Source organism: Rissa tridactyla, chromosome 16 (assembly GCF_028500815.1).
Source record: "Rissa tridactyla isolate bRisTri1 chromosome 16, bRisTri1.patW.cur.20221130, whole genome shotgun sequence".
Lineage (NCBI taxonomy): Eukaryota > Metazoa > Chordata > Aves > Charadriiformes > Laridae > Rissa > Rissa tridactyla.
The window spans coordinates 4,357,959-4,380,825 of record NC_071481.1 but is presented as its reverse complement, the minus strand read 5'-3'; the positions used below and the strand labels follow the sequence as shown (position 1 = coordinate 4,380,825).

Genomic DNA, 22,867 nt, shown 5'->3' with positions numbered 1-22,867 from the left:
CCCTGGAGCTTCTGTGACACATTCTCCAAATCATCAGCATTTTGCAATTTGAGGTCGTTACCAAATACTATTTTTTTGCCAAGGAAGGGAGAAAAATAAATTAATAATTAAGAAGCCCAAGCAGGGAGAGGCTGCGGGTTGGATGGCGCTGCCACCTCCGCGGGGATTGCTCAGGCACCTGGCAGCCCGCCCAGCGCGCACCTTGGTCGCCGGCTCACCCTGGAATGTGGTGCTGGCACCCAAGTGCTACTTGATTTTACTACGAATTAATCAAAGTCTCTTCTGCAAATGTCTAACACTAAATCACCACTGGCTGAGCTTCAAATGCAATTCCCTGGTTCCAGGGATTCGGCGCAAGGAGATTACCAGCTCCAGGTGAAAAGCTGAAGGGGTTTTCCTCTCTGCACATCTCCTGGTACTCCAAGGCATCAGCCTCTCCCAGCTGGAAGGAGAATAGATTTCCTGCAACTCTTCTCCCGCTCACAGCAGGTAACCACACAGACGTTCACGATATGCTGGGATAAATCTGTCTGTGCTGCCTGACTAGAGTGTACTTAAACCAGAGAGGAATTTGACTTGACTGCGAGCCGGCACAGACAGCAGAGGACTGTATTTGTAGCATGTGTGTGCCTGCGCCCCTATGTTTGCACGGCTGTGGATGCATCCACACACAGGAGGACACGCAGAGATGTGAACCTGCGGGATCCTGGGTGGGTCCGGCTGTCTGCTGTCTGCTCGTTTGCGCACACGTATGTGCACAGCCTCATGGCACCATGTGGGCACACAGCCACGCATGTGTACAGGGCTGTGCAGTCAGACGTTACGTGGCTGCCCGCAGCCAGAGGTACACAGACTTTCCCTGCAGGCGTTCTTGCCGTGTCAACGTGTGCGTGCCTCATTTGTCGCCAAACTTGCAGTACTGAGCACCCTCCTGGTCCCAGCCGGCCCCCCAGAAGGCGGTGAGCTGCAGCTGACGCTCAGGATGGCAACAGCACACGTCCCTGCACCGCTCTACAGACACAGCACTGTCCTGAGCCATGGGCGAATTGTATTCCCCTCTCCACACTTTGCCTGTCTCAGAGCCCTCTCGTATTTTCAGTGCTCACTAGACCGTGAATTCACCTTCATACCAGTTACAGGGTTATTTAGCTTCTCCTGACGCCAATAACCACCAAACTTACACTGGCAGCTCAGCTTTCTCCTGGGAGATGTGAAGAGCTCCTCTCTCACCTGCCCACGGTGCCCTCACCCACGCACACCCACCGGGAGCACAGGGGACAGATCCCCAAGCAGGACACAGTGCCTAGGGACATTGCTCACCCGCCAGCGACAGCCTCTTATCCCCACCCATGTCTACACTGTGAGAAAGAGCAACAGAGCAGAAGAGTTAAAAACCAGATGGAGACAGTGAAATAGAGGAGAGGGAGAGAGAGAGAGGGAGAAGAAAAAAAGGGTGATAAAGCAAAACAGAGGAGGAAAACCCCCTGAGACAACAGAGAAAGGAGCAGGGAGGGAGGCAGGAAGAGCACGGTGACACACTGTGGGTTTTTGCCCCTGCACACCCCACAAAGCAACACTCTCCAGCACTTGACGCTAACATAATCTACAGCTCTCCCTGAAATCTTAGGGATCAACAGGACGGCCCCTGTGCTGCAGCTGGACTGAGCTGCGTGTGGGCTGGGACACTGCCAAGGAGTAATGAGGATGATCTGCCTGGATGGGAAACACGGGGGTGCCCGAAGGCCGTAGGAGTGCAGAAAACCCCAAACAAGAGGGTAAAACCTCCTTGCAGGGCCATGCACAAGGAAGGTCAGCAGCCTGTCCCTCTTACTGATCCTCTGTCACGAGGCAACCCTCTCTGCTCTCCTTCGCTGGCCCAGAGCCACCTCTGCCACTCACCCTCCCACTGGCTCGGAGCCATCCTTGCCTGTTCCCCCTGCTGCAGGCCTGTAAGGCACCTTTTTGCCAGCTTTCCCCTCCGCTGCCACAGAACCCGTCTCTTGGCATCATGTCTCTGGCCCAAGGCCTTGCTGCTCACCCCTGGCCACGTGGGCTTGTTCCCCGGTCTCCTGGGCTTTCCCATTCTGAGTGAACATTTCCCAGCTGAAGGAAGTGCTGCAGCGACATTTCACTCTGAAACCAAGCATGTGCTGACAGCAAGTGGCATACCCAGGAGCTCCTTCCTGGCCCCCAGGGCTGTGTGTGGCCAGATGCAGCTGACGAGGTGCACAAGCCACTGCACAACTTGTGGTGCCTCTTCCCACCCGTGCCGCCCCCTGGGGTCTGGTCCATGCTGTGCCTGGAGGAATTCACCCTTCCCACCCATCCCACTGTGGCCATCCCTATCTCCTGTCCCCCACAGCCCCTTGGAGCAGCCTGGGACAAAATCTCCCATCCTTTGGCCCAGGGATTTCACCTCTCTGTTGCTCTAATAGCTCCAAGTGGGTGCTTTGTTACCCTCCCACAGCAGTGGTCCTGGGGTAAAACTCAAACGTGACTCCTCTTTTGTACTGAGCGTGCAACAATACATTCATACAAGTACAGGGTGCGCACAGGCACAGGTCTGCACACATTAAATGGAATTGTATGGATCTGGGAAGGGAGCTGGGGGGTGACAGAGCTGCTCGTGTCCCTGAGGCAGCTGTAGCTGTCCTTACCTAACACCAGAGACTGCAATACAGAAGGGACTGCAAGAACCCAAAGGGATGAGAAGAGGAAGGACCGAAGCAGTAGCTCTGGCACAAGCTCATCACAGCCAAACACTTTCCCCTGTCCTCAAGCTTCCCTGGGACAGTTCCTACCGCTGGAGTTTCAGCTGGATTTGCACAGCCACCCTGCAAAGCAGATCCGAGGAAACACAGCAGAGACACCCCCGTCGCCTCACCTGCCCCGGGAGCACACCCCAGCTCCTGCTTTCCCCATATCGCCATTAAAAAAAAGCTCTGTGCAAACAATAGATCAATAGAGCCCCCGCCTCTTCGGAAGGAAAACAAACACCCGGATCACCGCAAATTAGAGAATGTTTCGCTTCACTTCATCCAAACAGGCTGACAATTTTTTTGGGTTGTTGCCACGGCGACAGAATAACACAGCGTTCAGCCTGTTGCAGAACAATCAATTAAGTTAATGCCTCGGAGTGCCTGTTTACTCTTCCATTTAGGAGGTGCTGCTCTCGCTTGCTCTCTTTCTCTCTTGTTCGTTTTAAATTTCTCATCCTTTGCTTCCTGTTCCTATTCCTTCTCTATTTAACCTAAAACAAAGTCCCTCCCCTCAACTACCTCCTGGCTTGTAAGGAGCCTCCCGCTCTTTGGAATGATCACCTGGAATAAAGTTTTTTTGTCTCTCTGACCCCTGGAAAAACAGAGACTGGGAATTTACCGTTGCCTTTTGGGATACAGCCCTGTCCCCTCCTCCTGCTGTGCTCAGGACCTTGCAAAGTTTCTAAACGTCCCCAGGGCAGAGTGGGCCACCTTCTAAAGTGGCAGGACTAACTCGGCTTTTAACAAGATGACATAACTCTTGAGCTAAAGACCTACGAAGTGACCAGAAACCCTTCCACTATCGCTAGTTTGTACACGGAGCCATAACCATAAATGAAGACCCCTCTTGTGCTAAACGCTATTTAAAAAGGAGAGCTATAAAAGGCATCACAAGGGTCTAGGTCTCATGCTATGGTCCATGTTGAATGGAACTTCTAAAAACGTGCTTAAATAACTTTGGCTTAAGCAAAACTCAACCCGGTCCTCAAAGCATTCTGCTGAACTGAAGCCTGCGCTGGGATACTTTAAAGGGGGCACCATCACCAGAAGACTGTGGCAGATCCATCGTTGTAGTCCTTTAAAATAAATGAACGCCAAAGCATCTCTCAGCTCTAGCCCTGACCACCAGCAGGGTACCAGGCCTTCAGCAGACTCACATGCTCTTGCCACTGATCTTGTGGGTTTATTTCTGCCTCGCAGACAGCGTGAGCAGTGACGCTTGGCTGTGTGGCTTCAATGCTTGTCTGCAGCCACTTTCCCATCCTTGCCCAGTGAGCACAGATAACAGCCCCAGCTCTCCCCACAGCCCTCCTGCAGACTCTGCAGCACGTCACAGGGCACCGAAATCACAGCTCCGCCATCCTGGGGGGGGAAATAAGGTACCAGGGAGTGCAAGGACTTACCCAAGGCCAAGCCTGAGAGATAATTCAGGGCTTCTGCCTCCTGATCTCTCTGCACCCTGGTGCTGTCTTCCTCATGAGCACAACATTCCTATGCTTTTATCTTTGAAACCCCAGGAAATGTGTCCACCTCCCTCACATCCTCATACACCAAAGTTAAAGGAAAAGGCAAAGGCAAGCATGATATAAAAACATACATATTCCATGATACTGTCTTCTCATCCTGCCACTAGCCCAAATCCTGCCACAAGTGCCTAAATGTAAAGCGTACATTAATTTAGTATTGAACAGATGGAACAAAACTGTAGACAGAGCAGACAGGGGAGAGGGGGGCTCAGACCCAAAGAAAAATTATGGGAATAAGGTCAAATATGACATTTCCCCATGCTCCCCAAGCTGGATCCTTTTTAAAGTACTCTGTTCTCACAAGCTAACGCGGCCACCCAGCTCTCTGGGGAGCAGCGAGGCCAGGGCTGCGCCGTGCTGGTCGCACCAGCGCGCTCCCTCTCCCCCTCCCCGAGAAGAAGTTGTCAGCAGAACCTGTTGGAGCAGGGGCTCGTTGACTGCTCCCTGTCCATTACAGCCCAGATTATAAGCATATTGCACAGTGCTCTCTGCACGGTGCTGGGGAAATCCAATACGCTGAAAGGTTAATGCAATCAATTAGGGTGACAAGGAAGTAGAGTAAAGCCTTCCGAGTAGATGAAAGGGAGAGAGAGATGGAGACAGAGAAAAGCAAAGAGAAGCGGGGGGGGGGGAAGGAGCAAAGAAAGACAGGTGGGAGGAGGAGGAAGACGGTATACAGGGTTTGTATTGTAGACTGCAGGGCACCAGTGTGGCCATGGGCACTGTCCTGCCCCAGCATGGAGCAGGTGGTGGGATCCACAAGGGCAAGGCAGACCATGGATCCCCAAGGCAGCAGGTGGGGCAGGACTCCCCCTTCCTGGCTTCTCCTGCCCTGTCCCGCAGAGTGCGGAGCCCTGCTCAAACCACAGCTGCCCAGGATGTTCTGCCGCCAGCCTGAGCCCTCAGTGTCTTGGGGCACTGGCAGACCTCTCCCTGTGCCTTTGCTGCCCACCTACCCAGAAGGGATGGAAGGGGCTTAAGAGCTGCCATGCAAGGCGAAAGATCTCAGGAAGCCATGGGGAAAAGGGGAGGAGAAAGAGGGAACAAGGAGGACAGAGGGAACTTCCTCTGGCTGTTCATGCACTCTGTGCACAGAGAAAGGTGAACACGTGGCATCTCTCTGTAAACCTCCCAGCTAGACACTGGTCATCACCACTGGCCACTTGCCTGCACCTATTCCCTGATGTCGTAAGGAATTTTTCTTTTGGTCTGGCTGTGTGGGAGCTCAGCCCTGCCAGTCTTGGGAGCACCTCTAAAAGAGCTGAGATCTCTTCTCTCTTACTCTTCCAGCCCCTTTCCACGTATGCCAACCTGGGCTGTCCTGCAGGGCGTGAGGACAAAGCTCTGCCAAACCCCAGCTGCAGCAGGTTCACCTCTGCCTGCAGAGACGGTTTGATGAGGATGCGGTGGCACTCAGCCCGCCAGCCCAGCACGGAGATCGCAGTGTCATAACGTGCATCCTGCTGCTCTGTCCTGCAGGGCACAGGCCTCTCCCTGGGGCATTCCGCTGAGGGGAGAGCCCCATCCTTCCCCTCAGTCCCCCCGAGCTGCCGCAGGCTGGCTGAGCTTCTGCTCTCCGACCCCGCAAGCAGCGCGGTACTTCATTAACCTGGGCTGACGGGTCAGCGAGTGCAGCCCCTTCCTACCGCGGCTCCTGCTCGCACTCAGCTCGGCCTAGGAGAACGTGACACCAGCTCATTAGGACAAATTATTACTCTATAACCCCTGCCGCAATGTCCCTTAATATGCCTATTTAGCAAGAGACAAGTCCTGGTGGGCTCCTCGGCATTAAAACAACCTCACAAATCACCAGAGGCACAAGCACCGTGATCTCTGTTTCCGGGCAGGGCGGCTGTACCCTGGCCGGGTGCTGGAGGGGTACAGAGTCCTCTGCTCTTCTGCTGCAGCCAAGAAGAAACTCTTGGTGTTGCTGGGGGGGATGTTTGCAGGCAAGGAGCTGCCGTCTGACTGTGGCTCACCGCGCAGCCAAACATGCGCCCAAGCTTCAAAACAACGAGGAGATGTTTCCCACTTGAAATCCACTGCAAAAGTATTCTCAGATGCTCATGCAAACTGCTGGGCCTGCTTCACTCTGCCTTACCCCTGCCTAACTCTGCCCTCCAGCACTACCATCAGCAACATGTTCCACATGAAACCCACAAGACTCAAACGTTTCCTCTGTTCCCCTGTGACAGACGTGAAGTCCGCGCCTGGCTTCACAAATTTGGCCTCAACACTAACCCTACTTGCCCGCTCCTCACAGGTTAACCAGCAAAGCCAGAGAGCAAGTTTGGAAGCCGAGGCTGTTGGCAGGCACCGTGACTGCCTCCCCACGTAAGGCTGCGCCGAACTCTGGGGGAGTAAGCCCATTGCACATGAAAGCAGTTGGCTTGCACCTTGCAGGGAGCACAGGACTGCAGGCCGTCTGGGGCTAATCCAGAGATTACAGAACCTCCGCAATTTAGGGCACATTGAGTGAGATATCACAGGGGAAGACAGAAACACGGGCAAATGTCAGAGCAAGGCTGCTACTGAACAGGAACGGGGAGCATGAGGAAACCAACCTCCAGCCTGACCTGCAGGAGAGGGAAAAGGGAGAAAGAAAACAGCGATTCTATAACAGAGCGCCAAAGAGGGAAGAGAGAGAAGGGGCAGCAGTGCCATAGCAGGCAGGAGAGAGTGAGGAAGAAAAGTAACAGAAAAAAGAAAGAGAAGAAAGTATGAGACGTGTGATGCTGGGCACAGAGGAGGGCAGAACGAGAGCAAACGGAAAGAGAAATGAGGGACCTGAGAGAAAGAGAGAGAGGGAGGGCGGGAGGAAAAGGAGGAAAAAAGAGCAAGAATAGCCACGCAGCGAGGAGCACGCGGGTGAGGCAGAGCGCTGTAACCAGGGTTGTGAAGCATGAAAAGGGAAGAATCTGCCTGTTCCTTTCAGCGCGCGGAGCATGGCGCTCGGTGGTGACCTACACTGTGCCCGGCTGTGATCACGTTTTCAGGGCCACTGCCTGCCGATCCCAAACAATGATGGGGAGCCTTTGAAGTCAGAGAAAGAAGCCGCAATGTGAACTGGGGACTTTCTTTTTTTTTTTTCTTCCCCCCCCATTTTTTTAAGGGCGGGGGAAAGGAGGGAGGAAAAGGAAGGGCTGAAGTGGTGGGGGGAAGGTTGGGGAAGAGGTTGCAAGGACAAAACAGAGAGTTGCTCTCAGTGGGGTGCCCCGAAACGAGAGAGACAAAAAGAAAACAAACAGTTTATGAGTAGGGCACATGCTGCCTGTGTCTGCATGCCCCGCGCTGCCGGCCCCCCGTGCTCCCAGGGAGGCTTCTGTTCCCCAGCAATGATGGATGGACGCATAGGGCCATTCAGGCCTGCCATGTTACAGCAGCGGTATTTACATAACACTGGCCTTCCACCGGTCACCTCTGACACTGGCCAGCCTGGCTTGGGGCCCCCTCCCACCCCAGCCAGCCCGGGCCCCTCCGATACCGCTCGGACTCAGCCTATGAGCTCCTTGACATTGGGGCTCGGGGGTCCCCACTGCTGCAGGGATGCTCCAAGCACAGACACACTGCCGAGAGTGCTCCCAGCACCTCTGAGCTGACGTCCCACAGGGCAGAGTGCTCCCCACCCTCCCCACCACCACCGCCACCCTGCCCTAGGCTGGTCCCAGAGTGGTCTTGGCACTGGGGGAGGGAGAGAAGCAATGACAGAGGCGAGACTTGGCGGCGCTGCAGAGGGTACGGCACAGAGATGTGGGGAAGAGAGTGGGAACTCTTCAGGTGACACACAAGGGAGCACTGTAGTCTCCCTGGGGTCATGACGAAGAGGCAAGGACAGCAGGAACTGCCTCGGCACAGCACAGACTTCTCAGTGACCATCACCCGAGGTGCCACAGGGTCTCTTACTCAGCACACAGAGACAAGGCTTTTAAGAGAAGCAATCACCTTTCATTTGCCTGGGCTCTAGGCATCTAACTCTTACCAGGCATGGACTAAGTGACCATCCAGCTCTAGGAGACTGTGAAGTTGGGGTTTTTGCAGTAACACAGAGCATGAGGGTCCAGGTAAAGGGAAAATCCATAAAAGTCAGGATTCTGATGGAGACACAGAATTGTTTCCATCCTACCAGCACGGTGCTGCAGTCTGGACAGATAAAAATATGCCAGAAGAGGAGGAAAGCATGCACATCACCATCCTAAATTATGTGAACTGAGCTCAGCAAAACTTCACAGGAGATGGAGACTGCATCCTTTTCAGTGAAAGGACCTTATCCATCTCTCACCAGCCCACATGGATGAAGATAAAGTGGTACCTTGCTCACTAAAGACCTTACACACTTTTTTTATCTGTAAAGACAGAGGCAGTAGAGAAGATATTGAGGAAAACCCACAATGACAAAATCAGGCGCCCAGAACAACTGCTGTACAAAGACAAAGACAGGATTAGGACACACATAGGCCATGTCTGCATTAGACCTTCTTCTGTTTTCATCTCTTTTTATAACTAAAAATGGTCCAATCCCAGAAGTTCTAGTGCAGACACAGCCACAGCGAGCAGGCCATAAAGTGTGAGAGACACGCAGAGGAAAAGAGAACCCAGGAGGGCGTAGTGACATACCCATTGCAGTCTGAAGTCTCTCCTACCTTTCGGAGATTTCAAGGCCTGGTTTCTTCTCTAAATTCACTTCATCCTGGAGAGGGAAGAGAAAGGATCCAGTTAATACACAGGGCGCACCTGACCAAGGGCCAAGGCACAGACACTCAAAAAAGCTGGGTGAGAACCCAGCTGCAAGCAGGGCCAGCACGGGGCACTCCGACTTCGCATGGGAACAAAGTGCTTTCCTGCTTCTGGCTGCACCATGCAGCACCATGCACATCGTGAGACACACGGCACTCCTGCACTTCGCTGTGCATGAGACTCCTAACGAGGGCTGGGAACAACAGCATAGAGAGAGCAGCTATTACTGGCCTGAATCCTGCTTCCCAGGTACCACAGACAGACCTCATGCTGGTCTGCACCGTACTTTGCCCACACACCCAAGGGTGCCTTCTGCTCCATGCCAAATTATTCCCTTTCCGATCTTCCCATTTCCTCTGCTGATCCCTCTTTCCCAGAGGTTCACCAGCGTGCTAACACAGAGGCCTGCCTTGCACACCAATGGGGCACAAGACAATGGGGTGCAGGACTGGGTCCCAAGGCACTGAACCCCCTTATCCACTCATCTGTGCGTCTTCCTTCCTGGAGAATGCAGAGCGAGGAGGAAAGGGAAAAGGGACAGGGGAAAAAAAGTCACAGCAAAACACATGAAAAGTAAATTGAATTATTTAAAACCATATGTTCCAAAAATGTGACAGAGCATAAAAGCCGTGCCGTGAGACTTCCGGAGGGGGTTATCCTGCACAGGCAGGGTGGGAGGAGAGCTCGCGGGAGGGGGAGGACTGCTCCACAGCCAGCCAGCCAGGGACTTCCCTCTCCCAGAGCCGGAAGGTGACAGGGAGCATGGAGTGGCTTCATGCACAGTGGCAAGGGTGCTTGCCCCATTCCTGCAGTCTCTGTTTTGCAACCCTGCCAAAACAGCTATCACAACTGCCCAAGACGTGGCAGTGAAATGAAAAACTGGCCAGAGGTCACGCACAGTGAGTCTGTGGTTGAATCCAGGAGCCCAAACCGCCTGCGCCAAGCACCAGCTGACAGTACACCTCCCCGTGACCCAGCCCCTCATAGGGACCCCGCTTTAGCCCCTCGGAGAGCAAAAGTGAGAGGGACTTGGCTCTGGGGAGTCTGTGCTGCCGCTGTGGCTCTCCCCTGTGTTTTGGGGCCCTGGTGCTCTGTGCGTGCGGACGGCCTCCTCCTGTCACTTGCACTCCACCGCTGCCTGCATGCTGCGCCAAAGATAGATGCCTGGTGTTGGCCGGGACCCAGAGCGGGAAGGAGCTGGTGAGATATCCCAGATGGATGGACGGACACGGAGCACAGGGAGCCCCTCGGGTAAGGAAGATGCATAACCAGCCTGGCTCCTTTCCCCATGCAAATCCTGGTGCTCACAAGGCTGAGGACACGGCTGGAGGAACAGCTCCCCCCTTGAGGTCCTTCTCCCACCCGGGCACCCTCTGTCCTTCTGGCTCTCTCATCCCCTCTCTCACCTTTTTCTTCCCTTTGTTCTCCCTTTCTTCCTTGCTCTTTCCATCACTTTCTCTGCCATTCTGTCATGCTCTTTTTTCTCTCCCTCCCTTTTGTTCTCTCCCCCTTTCCTGAGCCTTCTGCCTGTAACTCTCTCTGCCTTCCCAGATTCACTCCCTTGCCCCTGTGCACGGTCAATTCTTGGGTTTGAGTTTTTAATTGTTTTTTTTTTTTTTACTCCCCTTCTTTCGGCCGCAGCTTATCAATGATGCAAGAGGAATAACGCCAATTTACTTAGAATGTGTAATCCCCAAATCAGATTGGGGGATTGTATGAGGCAATATGACCTTGCATATGTCTCCATTAAAGCCAGCCAGGCCTCCTCTTGTATTCTGTGTTCCCAGTACATATTTAGACAGATAACGCTAATTGTACTTGACATGTCCTCTTAAGGATGGACTCTTCCCTCCCCCAGCTCTGCCTGCTTCCCTGCCTGACAATGCGCCAGAGCAGAGCCCGCTCGCTCGCAGCGCGGCAGGGCACGGCACGGCACCTGCAGGGCTGGCCAGCCGGGTGGGCGTTCGGCGCAGCCCGTGTACCTGGCTCCGCTGCGAGAGCACCGGTGTCCTCCCCGGCGCTGCACACCTCCATGTGGGAAGCGGGGCTAGCCGGCACAGACAGGGCAAGGAGCAGGGGCAGGGGAGCGTTGCTGGGACATAGTTAATCTGATATTATGCACTGTTACTGTGACAATCTTGGATTCTCTAGAAAAGTGAGCAATGTGTTGCCACCTCTGAAGCCATGGGTGCCACCTCACCCTGCCCCTCTTCCTGCTTACCCCACTGCCACCCTCCCTCCTCGTCCTCCCTGCCTCTCCCTGCCTCCTTGACCTCCTCTTCCCCTTTTACTTGCTCCAGCCCCCTCCTCTGCTTCGGGAGACCAAGGGCTGGCTCCTTCCCCTGAGTCAGAGGGAGACAAACCTTTTGGGGACAGGGCCCAGCCACGACACATCACCCCTCACCAGAAAGTACAAAGCTCCAAAGTGTTCAGACAAAGAGAGGAGACTTGCTCGCCAGGACCATCTTCGAAGCCTCCCTCCTTTCCAAGGACGGGCTGCCACCCTGCACCTCTCAGCTCCTGCATCTGGGCATAAAGCTCTTTGAATAAATATTTATATCTGGCTACTGGCCTGTGGATCCCAGCTCCAGCTTCTAGGGAACACCGTGAAGAAATCCAGATGTCCCTCTTCCCCATGCCTGCCCGTACATCGCTGCTCTAGAGCAGACAAGCACGATGCAGGAGGAGGAGGGGAGCTTATTCCAAGGAAACCAATGGATCCAAACTCTTCGCCAAAGTGGACTCAGATTTTTTTTTTCCCCTTGACACAACATCCTAATTCGACTTTTTCAGTATCTTTCCTTCAACAACCTTTTTTCCTTCCTCCCCTTCCTACCCGGCAACTGCGCATTTATTAATTCATGAGGCACTAATTAGTTCTTTGTTTAATTTTGTGTTAAACAGACTGACCGGAATGATAACGACTTGCAGCGTTGCATTACGGTCCCCAACCGCCCCTGTTTTCTGACAACAAGGGAGCGCAGTGAGACTGGCGTGATGAACCCCAATTCCCACTCCAGTTGCACTTCATTAAGTCAAAATGTGACAAGAAGCTTAGAGAGCAACTTTCAGATCGGATCGCACATAACAATTGGGCAGGAAACTTTCCGAGGGGGAAGCGGGAGAGGCACTCGCAGCGAAGGCTGGCACGGTGCACAATTCCCCGGCGTGCCTGCCTTAAAGGAGCCGGCTCGGGCTGCTGGCCGAGGCAGGACTGAGGGCACGTGCTGGCGGCGAGGAGGAGGAGGGGGAGGAAGAGGAGAGGAAGGGTGGCAAGCCAAGCCAAATGCAGGGCAGGAGGCTCACTGCTTTCCGCTCCCATCAGTTTCATTTGCAATGACGGGTTGCGTTGGCAGCCTCTGCGACATGCAACCTCGGCGAGTCACTCCGGAAACTCTGAGGGCATCTTTAGGTACCTTCAGCCCCATGCCTCAGTTTCCCTCCTGTAGCTCTGCAGTGAAACAGCTGGTGATCCTCAGCTGCTATTCAATTGTCAAGAACTACATAATTATAATGGAGTCCCCTAAATTGCAATGGGAGAGGTCGAATATTGGCACATACAATGCTAAAATGAGAACTGAAGGAACACCAGGGAGAGGGATGGCTGCTCTCACCAGGAAGGAGCTGTGCCTTCCTTTAACTTTGCGCTGTGCCGGACACTCCAGTGGCACTAACAATTTTTGAAACTCTTCCTGAGAAATCTAGAATCAGCAATAAACTTGGTAAACAAGTGCCCTGCACCCTGAGCTTGGCCCTACAGGTGGGAATACAGCCACCACAGCACTGCCAGCCCGTGAGCTCTTTGCCGCTGAGTGCCGCAAAAGCCTCTCTGTTCGGAGCTACAGCACAGGGTTTGGGCACACGGTCACACGTCTGGCCTGGCCCAAGCCTCACTGGTCAAAAAAAGTCTGAGCATGACTTATTCCTCGGCACCGGCCCACATGTGACTGACAAACAGACAACACGGCCTGGGTCATAATCAGGCTCAGCAGGATCTGTCCCACTCCTGTTGGCACATGAGGGTGCACAGAGTATGGCCAACTCCTTGAGCCCCTTCTGTCTCACTGAAGTGCAGTGAAATGTAAACAGCCTACAAGAAAGTGAAAAGGGTCTTAAACCACCTCCTGAGAGGGTGGATGTACGTGAAAAGGAAAAGAGGACTTCCCAAGTGTGCAGAACATGGAAGTTTTGCAGCAGTCCAAAATGCATCTTCTGCTATGGCATGGACATCAGCTGTGGGAATAAGCCAAGATCACAGAGAACTGAAATGAACTGAAATGCCTTTTCTAGCAGGTATTTTTCCACACTTCTCCCTCATCCCTCTCCCTCTCCCCCCAGGAAAGGAAGACTCATCCCCAGCTTTGCTCGGCAGAGGCCCAAAGCTCAACGAGGGTCCAAAACGCTGGCAAAGCCACATGAGGGACTCTCTCTTGAGGGTCACATCAGGACCAGGGAGTGACACTTGAGCGGTGTGGGCATGCACAGCAGTATGTCCTGAACAGGGCAGGGGCAGAGGAGTGAGCACTGCCACCAAAGCCTCCAAGCCTCGGGGGACGCCTGCGCAGCATCAGTCTCTACGTGCGTTATCAGTATTTTCACCTGAGTGAGCTCTAAACGTAGGGGTCTTTGGGGAAGGGGCCAGGCTGCAGTAAGGTATCACAGCGTGATGTTTGCAGTACACTCACAGCTGAACACCACACGGATCTGCTAGCAGACGTGTTTGCGCTGGCTTCCATCTTTCATGAATCTGGAATACAGCAGGGACCTCTGTGACTGACGAAAAGGCTGTTCCTGTATGACAGAAATCCCAGGAAGACATCAGATCCCTCTGATTTCAGTTCTGCATGTGCTCTGGATCCCATAAAAAGGCATATGTAGATATTAACAGCTGGAGGGTTGGACTGGTGTTCGTAAAGGGCAAAAGCACCCATTAACACCTGAAGCGAGAAGGTCCAGGATTGCTGGGGACAAGAAACACCCCCTCCTGTCACCAGCCCGTCAAGCCTTCTTGGTTTTGCAGAAAGACTGGAATATCCTGGCTGCTCTATAGATGCAGCTGAGCCTTGTCATCTGCTGAGATGTTTCAGAACAAAAGGCAGATACAAACCCATCCCTTTCCTCTGCGAGCCCAGCGTGGGCCCTGGGCCGTGGACCCTGCTTAGGCACCGATGCTGAGAGGAATGCAGTTCACACCCTCTCTCAGGAGCGAGGGGATGGGGTAGCGGCACAGAAGTGTCCCTGGACTGGCCCAAGCCTGGCCTGAGCAGGGGGAGAAGCTGGTGAACCAAGGCAAGGAACCGGCACAACTGATGGGACAGAGCTATGGGCAGCTGAAGGACACCCCAAGTTCTCCAGGACAGAACCCCGCATGCTCTCACGGCCCAGTCACACCCAGTTTTCATCTACCCGTTGTGGGCTGCTCAGGGAAAAGCACATGGGCTGAAGGAGAGGGCAACTTGTGGTATCTCCTGTTTCCCCCTTTCTTGGCTGCCATAACAAGGCAATACCAGTAGCGCAATACAAACCAACTACATCCCCTGATTGTTAGGGCTACACAGCTGTCAGCACTTGCAGGGAAGTTCTGTGCTGAAGATTAGTGTAACAAGTGTCCCAAATAGGTCATGGTCTGCCCCTTCTTCCTAAAAAAACCTGCTGAAATGTCCTAGACTCCATCCTCAATCCTCTTTAACCAGGAAAACTCTCCTCCCAGGATTACAGGCCCACTGCCCCCCTTCTCTTCCCCTCCATCTGGCTGTGAGCAGCCTGGGACCGAGTGCTCTTCCCAGCCCTGGGAGAACCCTGCAGTTTCTCTCTCATAAAAAAGAAAAATGGGAGCTATAAAAAAGGCAAAGAAAAGAAAAGCAAAGCAAAGGGAAATCACTGCGAAGGAAGAAAAAGAGCAAAGCCCCCCTCCCCTTCCCACCCCTTCCCCATTACCTGCCTTTTAGCTCTGGGTAGAGCCGCCTGCTTCATTGCTCCCAAGGACTCCCCCTCGGCACAGCGCTCCCTGGGGAAATTCTGCCCTGGCTCTCACCCCTTCCCCCTCTGCTCAAACCTGTTGAGCAGAGCCCAGTCCCGCTCAAGAAAGGTGATGCAAAAGGAAGGAGGAAAACCAGTGCTGGGCAGTAGAAAAGGGACAGGGGCCATCTGGTGCCCACTGGGCACCTCTGGAGTGCTGGAGACAAGGACAGGACAGAGGGACAGGAGACGCCAGCCCTGCTGGTCCCAATCCCCAGCTGGTCCCAGCTTCCCAGCACCGATGGCACCCAGGAAAGGCCCTGGACCCCCACCTCACAGAGCAGCTACGGCACTGCCCAGCACAGTGGGAAGGGGGTGCCAAGGGAGGATCCCAAGGAGCTCACCTCATCTCCCGCCCCCACATCTGTACAGCACAGCAGTCCCCAAACTTGGCATTCGGTAGCCCTGGGCTGGCTCCTGCTAATTTGCTGTCAGGCTGCCTAAGCAAACCAATTAAAACTAATCATTAATTATAAAAAAGAGAGAGAGAAAAAGACCCTGCACAAATGGAGAAGTGGAAAGGGCATGGGGGAAAGAAGGACAGGAGGGAGCAGAGGGAAAGAAGAGAGCTTGGGAAAGGGGCGGGGGGAAAAAAAGGGCTTTAAAATCCCCCGCACAGAGCCTTGGATGAAGGCAGCAGAAGGGCAAGTGGTCTCCCAGGGCAAGGCGGGGAGAGGCGGAGGTGAGGGAAGCAGGGGGGACCTGAGAGAAAAGCGACAGTGCCAGGGATGGCAAGGCACACGTGGAGACCAGGTCCTGCCATGGCAGGAGCTGGCGCCATCAATGCAGCCATGAGTGGCTCCACACTCTCTGCGCCATCCCACCCCGGCAGGGCCCTGCCAGAGCCGGAGGGGCACGAGGTGCAGCTCGGCAGAGGAACGGGCGCTTGCTACCCTGCGGAGATGAGGGTAAAGGAGGAGGAGGATGCAGGGGCAGCAGGGCAAGCAAGGAGGGCAGAGCCAGGGTGCGCACCAGGACTCAGGAGTGCTGTCCCTCCACGTCAGGGCTACCGGCTCTCTCGGAGCAAATGCCTTAGATGGGGATGAAAAATGGGGCATTTATGAAAAGCCCCTGATTATGCAGGTTTGGCTGGGGCCCTGGCTCAACCGCCGTCGCTGCCACTGGCTCCCCATGAGCTCCGGTGGCAGAGAACCCCGGCAGCTGTCAGCGCAGCCAGCACGCCCCCGCCGCCACCGCCCCCATGCCACCGTTTTGTTCCCCGGACCCGCACACACGCACGCTTCCCAACGCCCCTTTTGAAGAGCCTCAGGCCCACGTCAGGCTGGCGGATGGCGGAGAGGTGGGGGCAGTGCCATGGAAACGGGCCCTTTCCTGGGGAAACGTGCTGCCGCCCCCCCTCTCCTCGTCCCGGGTGCCCCTTTTGAGGAGCTGTCAGGACCCTGAGTGAGTGTCACACGACCCAAGGACCAGGCGTGACCAAGCCTATTTTCTGCCTCAAATTTGATTGATTAAAAAACTTTTTAGGAAAACCATGTTAAAAGACAAAAAAAAGAAAAAAAGAGGAAAGAAAAAAATTAAACAGAAAGGGACAAGGGGGTGGGGGAAAAGGGAAAGGCCTCTGTGCTGGGTTTCCCTGGCAATAGCACCAGGGGACAAGTGTCAGAGGCAGATAAACAGCATAACCAGGCCGAAAATAAAGGTCAATGGAAGCATGAAACTTAACACAACAGTGATTAAGATAATGATGAAGCAGGGGACCCCAGAAAAAAAAAAAGTGTGACAAATAGAAATACACATATACGCTCCAAGTGATGGCCCAAGAGACCTGGTACGTGGGAAAAGGTGATGGGGCATGCTGGGCCCTGGGGGTACCTGGGCAAGAGTGGAAATGAAGGAAAAAACAGAGTGGAGGATTTGGGGAAAGGGGGACTGCAACTGCTCCCCAGGCCGGTTGCTGTAGGTCGAGCCTGCCCAAGTCCAGCAAGCACCCAAAGCCCCCTCCCTTAACACAGACACACTGTCCCAGGCAAGCAGTGCTTGAATTTGCCACCAAATTCCTCAAAAGAGTTTCCCTGAGGCCAGGAGGAGAGCCCGAGTGGGTGTGAATCAGGGAGGCCCTGCTGACACCGACAGAGCTGTGCTGGTTTATGCTGGCTCGGGATTTGGCTCTTTGCCTTTAAGCTACTGGTTTAAAAAGCCTCAGAGATGCCAAGAGGGAAGGACGCTGGTCAGACCTCCCTGCCCACCTCCCCTCCCTTGCCAAGGCTAATTCTGCAGAGAAAAGCCCAGAAAGGCTGAAGGATTCAGAAAGTGAGTCCAAGAATGTCATACCCTTGGGCATTTACCTCCTCCGTCTCAAAACCTCTAGGATGATCTCACATTTTTGGAGCCCAGCTTACGACTTTCAGTTGCCTGGGACTGGCTACGTTACTATCGCCAAGAGGCAGCAAAGAAATTGCAAATTGTTCACTGGCTGTTTCCTCTGTGAGTCTGGGACTTTAAAGATTGTGCAATAGAAAGTGCTGGAGACAAAAGACTTTCCACCTTTACTACACCACCTTCCTATTGGGAGTAACTCTGAGCCCCTGGAAAGTGTCCCTGCTCTGCCTTTTGTGGCACGCCAGAGTCCTGATGCAGTCACCTGTAGGGGTTCCGTGGGACGGGGACAGGGAAGATGCCTGCAGCCAGCACTGGATTTCAATGTCCCTTCCACTTTGCCTCCAGCACAAGGCACCGCTGCCTCACTTATTTCCTTACGTTCGCACAACGAGCTGAATTTCGGACAGAACACGGGTCAGAAAAGGACTGTTCTTCCTACCAAATATCTTGGGTAAAGTAATTTTTTAGTTGAAAATCTTCTTCCTTGTAGTGTTTATCATGAGGAAGAGCAAAGAAATGTTGACACAAAAAGGGCTGAAAAAGTGACACATACATGTTTATACACGCACACAGGCACACACTCTAAATTTCATTTCATCAGAAAGCTGCTTTCCATCAAATATATTTCAATGCAAAATTTCTAGCATCATATTCATGTGTCTCCCCCCCTCCCCCATCATTTATATTCATGGTCTTTTGTAAAGAATGATTCAATTAAACCACCGATGTTCCGTGCTAGGAGAAGAGTCTGAATAGTGAGAGGAACTCCCCAAAAGTACGGCTGGGCCAGGCAAGGCTTTGCTGGACTCGGAGAGGAGAATGAACATCCAGTAAAGACGTGCAGGTCAGAGGGGCTGGGACACCACTGCCTCACGCCTCCGGAAAAACAGCACATCTGAGAGTGCCGTCTCCAGCTATTAAAAAAAAATAAAAATCACTGCTCTGATCCCTGACATTATTGACTGAAAAATGTGATTTGAAAAATAATAATAGAAAGCAAGGCCTTTTTTAATTTCATTTTTGAGCCATTACAGTTCATGTTTTCATTCTTTTTTTTTTCCTCCTTGGTAATCAGAAGAGCGAGAAATGTGATTAAAAACTAAAAAAAAAACCCCAAACAAATAATGAAAGCTGTGATTCTCATTTGGTCTCCTGTGTCCAGAAACATGGACTTTAAGGGAAAACACCAAATGTCCTTAGGCAGAGGGTAAAATGAGGGGTTGGCAATGTTATGTTTTGGTTAATGCTATTATAAAATGTACAGAAAGTCTAAGATACCAAAGATACTTGTAAACATATTCTTGGGTTTTCCTCCCTGCACATCCGATAACAAAGATTTAACACACGCTCGGATGTGTGCTCACAACCCTGAAATGAGACAAGCAAACTAGTGTTGGGAACACGTGTGCGAAATTGTATTAAAGTTGAAATCCCTTCAATGACGGAGCTGATTCTATTTTACTTTTTGCAAGGAAAAACAACCCCATCTCTCAAAACAGACAGTAGAACCTTGAGATCTGATGCACAGATGCAAGATTACTACTCAGCAATAATAAGACCACTTTTATCAAAATCTTTTTTGCATTTTTCAATGAAAATAATGCTCTGTATTTCAAAATGCTTTGTGAGCAAAGGTCAGATTTACTTTCTAACATGCTTAAACTGATTTCTCTCGTTCAGAAAGAAAACCCAGTAACTTTGGCAACAAAACGAAAGGAAAAAAAGGAACATGCCAGATACAAAAACGACCTGGCGTAAAAGTGGAGAAATTTTCCCTGCAGCACACCTTCCCTCACCTCAGCCAGGCAAAGGAGCAACTTTCTCTGGCCGCTGCTCTCGATCGCAGCAGGGTTCGGTCCCCACTGGCAGGCAAAAAGCAGCCGTCACTGGCACAGAGCAAAACGCCAGCGCCTCAGCCGCCCCGCAGTGTGCCAGCAGGTTGGGACGGGCATGTGCCGTGGGCTTCCAGGCTACCAGGGCAATCGGCTCGTTGGGAACATACTCTGACACGTGTGTCCCTATACATGCAGGACCAAATAAGCGCACACACCTCGCAAACGTGTGCGGAGCACACAAAACTCCCTCGCCATGGCCGAGGAACTGTCAGGAGAACACAAGCAAAAGCTGCTTCTTGACAGCGAGTCATTTATATTTTAGCTTCGTTCCATTATCCTAACGAATCCTTCATCAGCAGATGCAATATTAACAGCAGAAAATCAGCTCATTACATCCGGGGGGATTTCATCAAGTTGACAATCATATATGCAGCTACCCGAGCCTGGAGAGGACAGTGCTCTCGTTATTTACTTATCTTGGTTTCATCTTAGAGGCTTTTTCTTGCTTTCTTTTTGGGGTGGGGGTGGCGGTTGACGGTCAGGGGGTGTTTCCCAAACAACTGCCAGACCCCAGAGCTTTTAGGATGCTGGTCCACAGACAGATGCACTCCGCTGGGAAATGCTCCAGCCCATCCACAGTAGCTGCAGCTGTTAAAGGGGAAAAAAACCCCTCACACAGTCTGCAACCTCTGGAGCTTTGAGGGCATTTCTCTGTGGAGTTCAGACTCCAGGCGGGGGTTTGCACCCTATACACCTCCTGCCTTGTGTCCAGAAACACAGAGAGTGGTTGTTCTGCTTCTTCTGCTCCAGGCAGGACTCCCCAGTTAATGCTCTGAAGGGTCTCTCTTTGCAGGAGTCCTTATCTAACTGCAGTGTCCCCAGAGGGCTAAAATACATTTAAAGAGTCTGGGATTTTGTGATGAACTTCCCAGGCAAGTAACAGAAGAGGCAGTCCAGATGAGTTGAAGGGGAGGAGAAGAGAGTAGCAGGGAGAGTCAAAGGATGAGTTCAGAAGATTGTGGGGCTCTTTTCTCTCCTGCCTTGTCTAGGGAGCATTAAACAACACGGCTGAGGAAGCCAGAGCAAACTGTAAGGACACCTTTAGATGACGCACTAGAACATGTCTGAAATAATCCACAGATCATCCTGTGCAACACCTAGGTGAAAACTTTGAGTCTTTGTTCTTCTTCCGCCACGTATTCTTGCTTTAAAATTCTGTGAATGTGCATGCACATTTCAGGGTCACTTCTGTTTTTCACAGGCATTCCAGGACCTACAGGCTGAGAAGCCCCGCAGCAGAAAGGCAGCTTGGATTCCCTCCGCTAACCAGCAGAGCAGCCAGATGAGGGCTGACAGGAGCTCCCCATGCCTCTGCTCTGCACCAGACACACCAGCAGCTCCCCAGGCGACTCAAGGTGGGTCATGGAACGCTCTCAGGGCTGCCAGAAAACTAGCAACGTGTTCCTCAGTGCCTGCACAGCTGGGGTCTGGCTAATAGTGCCTGCAGAAGACCTTCCTTGTCTTCCTCAACAACAGCAGCCAACAAAGTCCTTGTCACCTCCAGTCTGCAAAGTCACCACTTGCAGCCTCAGGCCTCCTTCCTGCCTACAAAGGAGCTTTTCTGCCCACTCTAAGATTCCCTGGAGGAACAGGGATCTCCTGCCAAGTTCTCACTCACACATGGTGGGTGCCTTTGCCACCACGTCAAGCAAAGCCTGGTGATTTCAGCTGGAGAGCAACAACCTGGCTTCCAGGACTTCCTCTGCATCAGTGGATGAAGCTGGAGAGACCAGTCTGGAATCGGACATGGACCACTCACGGCAGATACCTGCTTCTGGACAAGCCTCTCTGCTGCTCAGCCTCAACCACCCAACACAGCTGAAGGAAGAAGTTGAGCTCACATCTCCTCCAGCTCAGAGGGGGCTGGGATGGGCATTTTACATTTTCCCAGCAGGGCTGGATTTCTGCACAGCAAGGAATATGTTCCCGGGACGTCAACTCCAATCTCTACTGCGCTCTGACAGATTTAAGCTCCAGTTTGTCCGACAACATCCCAAAGTGTAAGAAACTGGGGGCAGACTCTCTAATCAGGCTGTAGGACAAAGGCCCGGTCTGACCCTGTCACTTCCACTTACTCTTGCTGTCTGTCTCGCTCCCCCCACCCTCTCGGCAGCCTCCCTGCCCACCCTCGGCTGCCCTCCCTTCCCTAACACAGCTGGGCTAATCCTGCTCCTCCCGCGTCCAGAGCAAATCCTCCCCAGAGTAAACCAATCCTGGGAATTTTTATTAGATTATCAGCCTGCCAGCTCAGTGCTGGCTGGACTAATCCTAATCAGGACTGATTTCTATTAGCCAGCTTCAGGGAGGAGCTATGCTGTCCCAGCACCCCAGGCCCACACTGGGGGAGCCCGCGGCTTTTTAGCCCATTCTATTCAAATTTTCCTTTTAGAAAGGAACAAATTTAGTCCAGGATCACTGGCTGCAGCAAATGCAAAGTTTGCAGGTGGGCTGCGTGCACAGAGTAGCATTGGGCAGCCACGGGGCAAACTGTCCCCACCTTGTCACTGAGTTGCAAGAGAAGCCAAAGGGGGTCCAGGCTCCACAGCCCCTCCGGCCCCCGCTCCTGGCTGGTATGGCCAGCAAGGGACGGTTAGTGCCACACGGAAAGATGCTTTGTGGCAGGGGACACGAGCCTGCTGGGTAGCAGGCTGAGATGATGGGCTCGGTTCAGACAAGAGGACAAGCGGCCACAGCTTGAGTGACCAGGACAGAGTTCGCAGTGCTGGCTGAGTCAGCGAGGTCTCCATGCCCCATTACCCATGCCCAAAGCAATCTACTCTCACTTCTCTCCCCGTTTTACTAAAGCAAACTGTCTCTCAGGTATTTCTTTCCTAAAGCCATCCCTGGCCCTGGAACTGACCTGACTGACAATGTTTGCTCTTTACTGGCCCATGCACTGAGGCTGGTGAAAGTTTTGCCACCGACTTAACAGGATTTGAGTCAAGCCACAATGGCAGCTTGAGGAGGCAGTTCACAAGAAGGGTGTTGAGAAGAGCGCGCCATGTCCCCTGCCTCTGTCCTCTTGTCCAATCCACCCGCTCTGTGCTGAAAGCACAACTATTAACAGCAGCCCCCAGGGGACTCCAACGCACTTCTGAGCGCAGCCAGCTGCGATGCAGCCACTCTGCTGCCACAGAGAGAGAAATCAGACAAGGAGCACTCAGAAAAGCCTCTCTTCCCAAAAGTGACCTGGGATCTTTGAAACCTTCCAGAGAAGAGGGGTCATTTAAACCTAATTGCTGTTAAGCCTTTTCTAAACTTGTCTACTCACCCTGTCTCATGCACAATTACACCGTCTTTATGCTGCCTTCCAAAGGAGGATGAATTCCCGCTAGGACTGAAAGCTGTATTTCCCAGGGACCACAGCTCTCTCTGATTTGGTGCTTAAGTGAACAGGTTGCCCTCCCATACAGTAGCTAGAAGGCCAGCAATGCACTGGACAGGGCTTCAAGCAGGCCAAAAGATGCCCCAGGTTGCGATCAAGATCAAATGTGCTTTACTCCCTCATGGGAAGCCCCAAAATGAGAGCTGAGAGCCACAGCCTGGCCTAGAGCTCAGGGCACTGCTTTGCAGAGGAGAAGAACCACACAACCCC

At 52.9% G+C, this 22,867-nt stretch overlaps 1 protein-coding gene across 8 annotated transcripts in view; it reads right to left on the bottom strand.

Annotated features, from left to right (window-relative positions):
- Positions 1–22,867, bottom strand: part of CASZ1 (castor zinc finger 1) — a 243,292-nt gene that overhangs the window by 103,383 nt on the left and 117,042 nt on the right. For 7 of the 8 annotated variants that reach the window (XM_054222318.1, XM_054222316.1, XM_054222314.1 and 4 more), the window contains one exon: positions 8,900–8,972. Coding sequence is in view for 1 of the 8 variants with exons in the window: in XM_054222322.1 (XP_054078297.1) it covers positions 8,900–8,903 (4 nt within the window). In the remaining 7 variants the exon portion in view is untranslated. The remainder of the gene's footprint in view (positions 1–8,899; positions 8,973–22,867) is intronic. The other variant, XM_054222315.1, reaches the window with a different exon arrangement.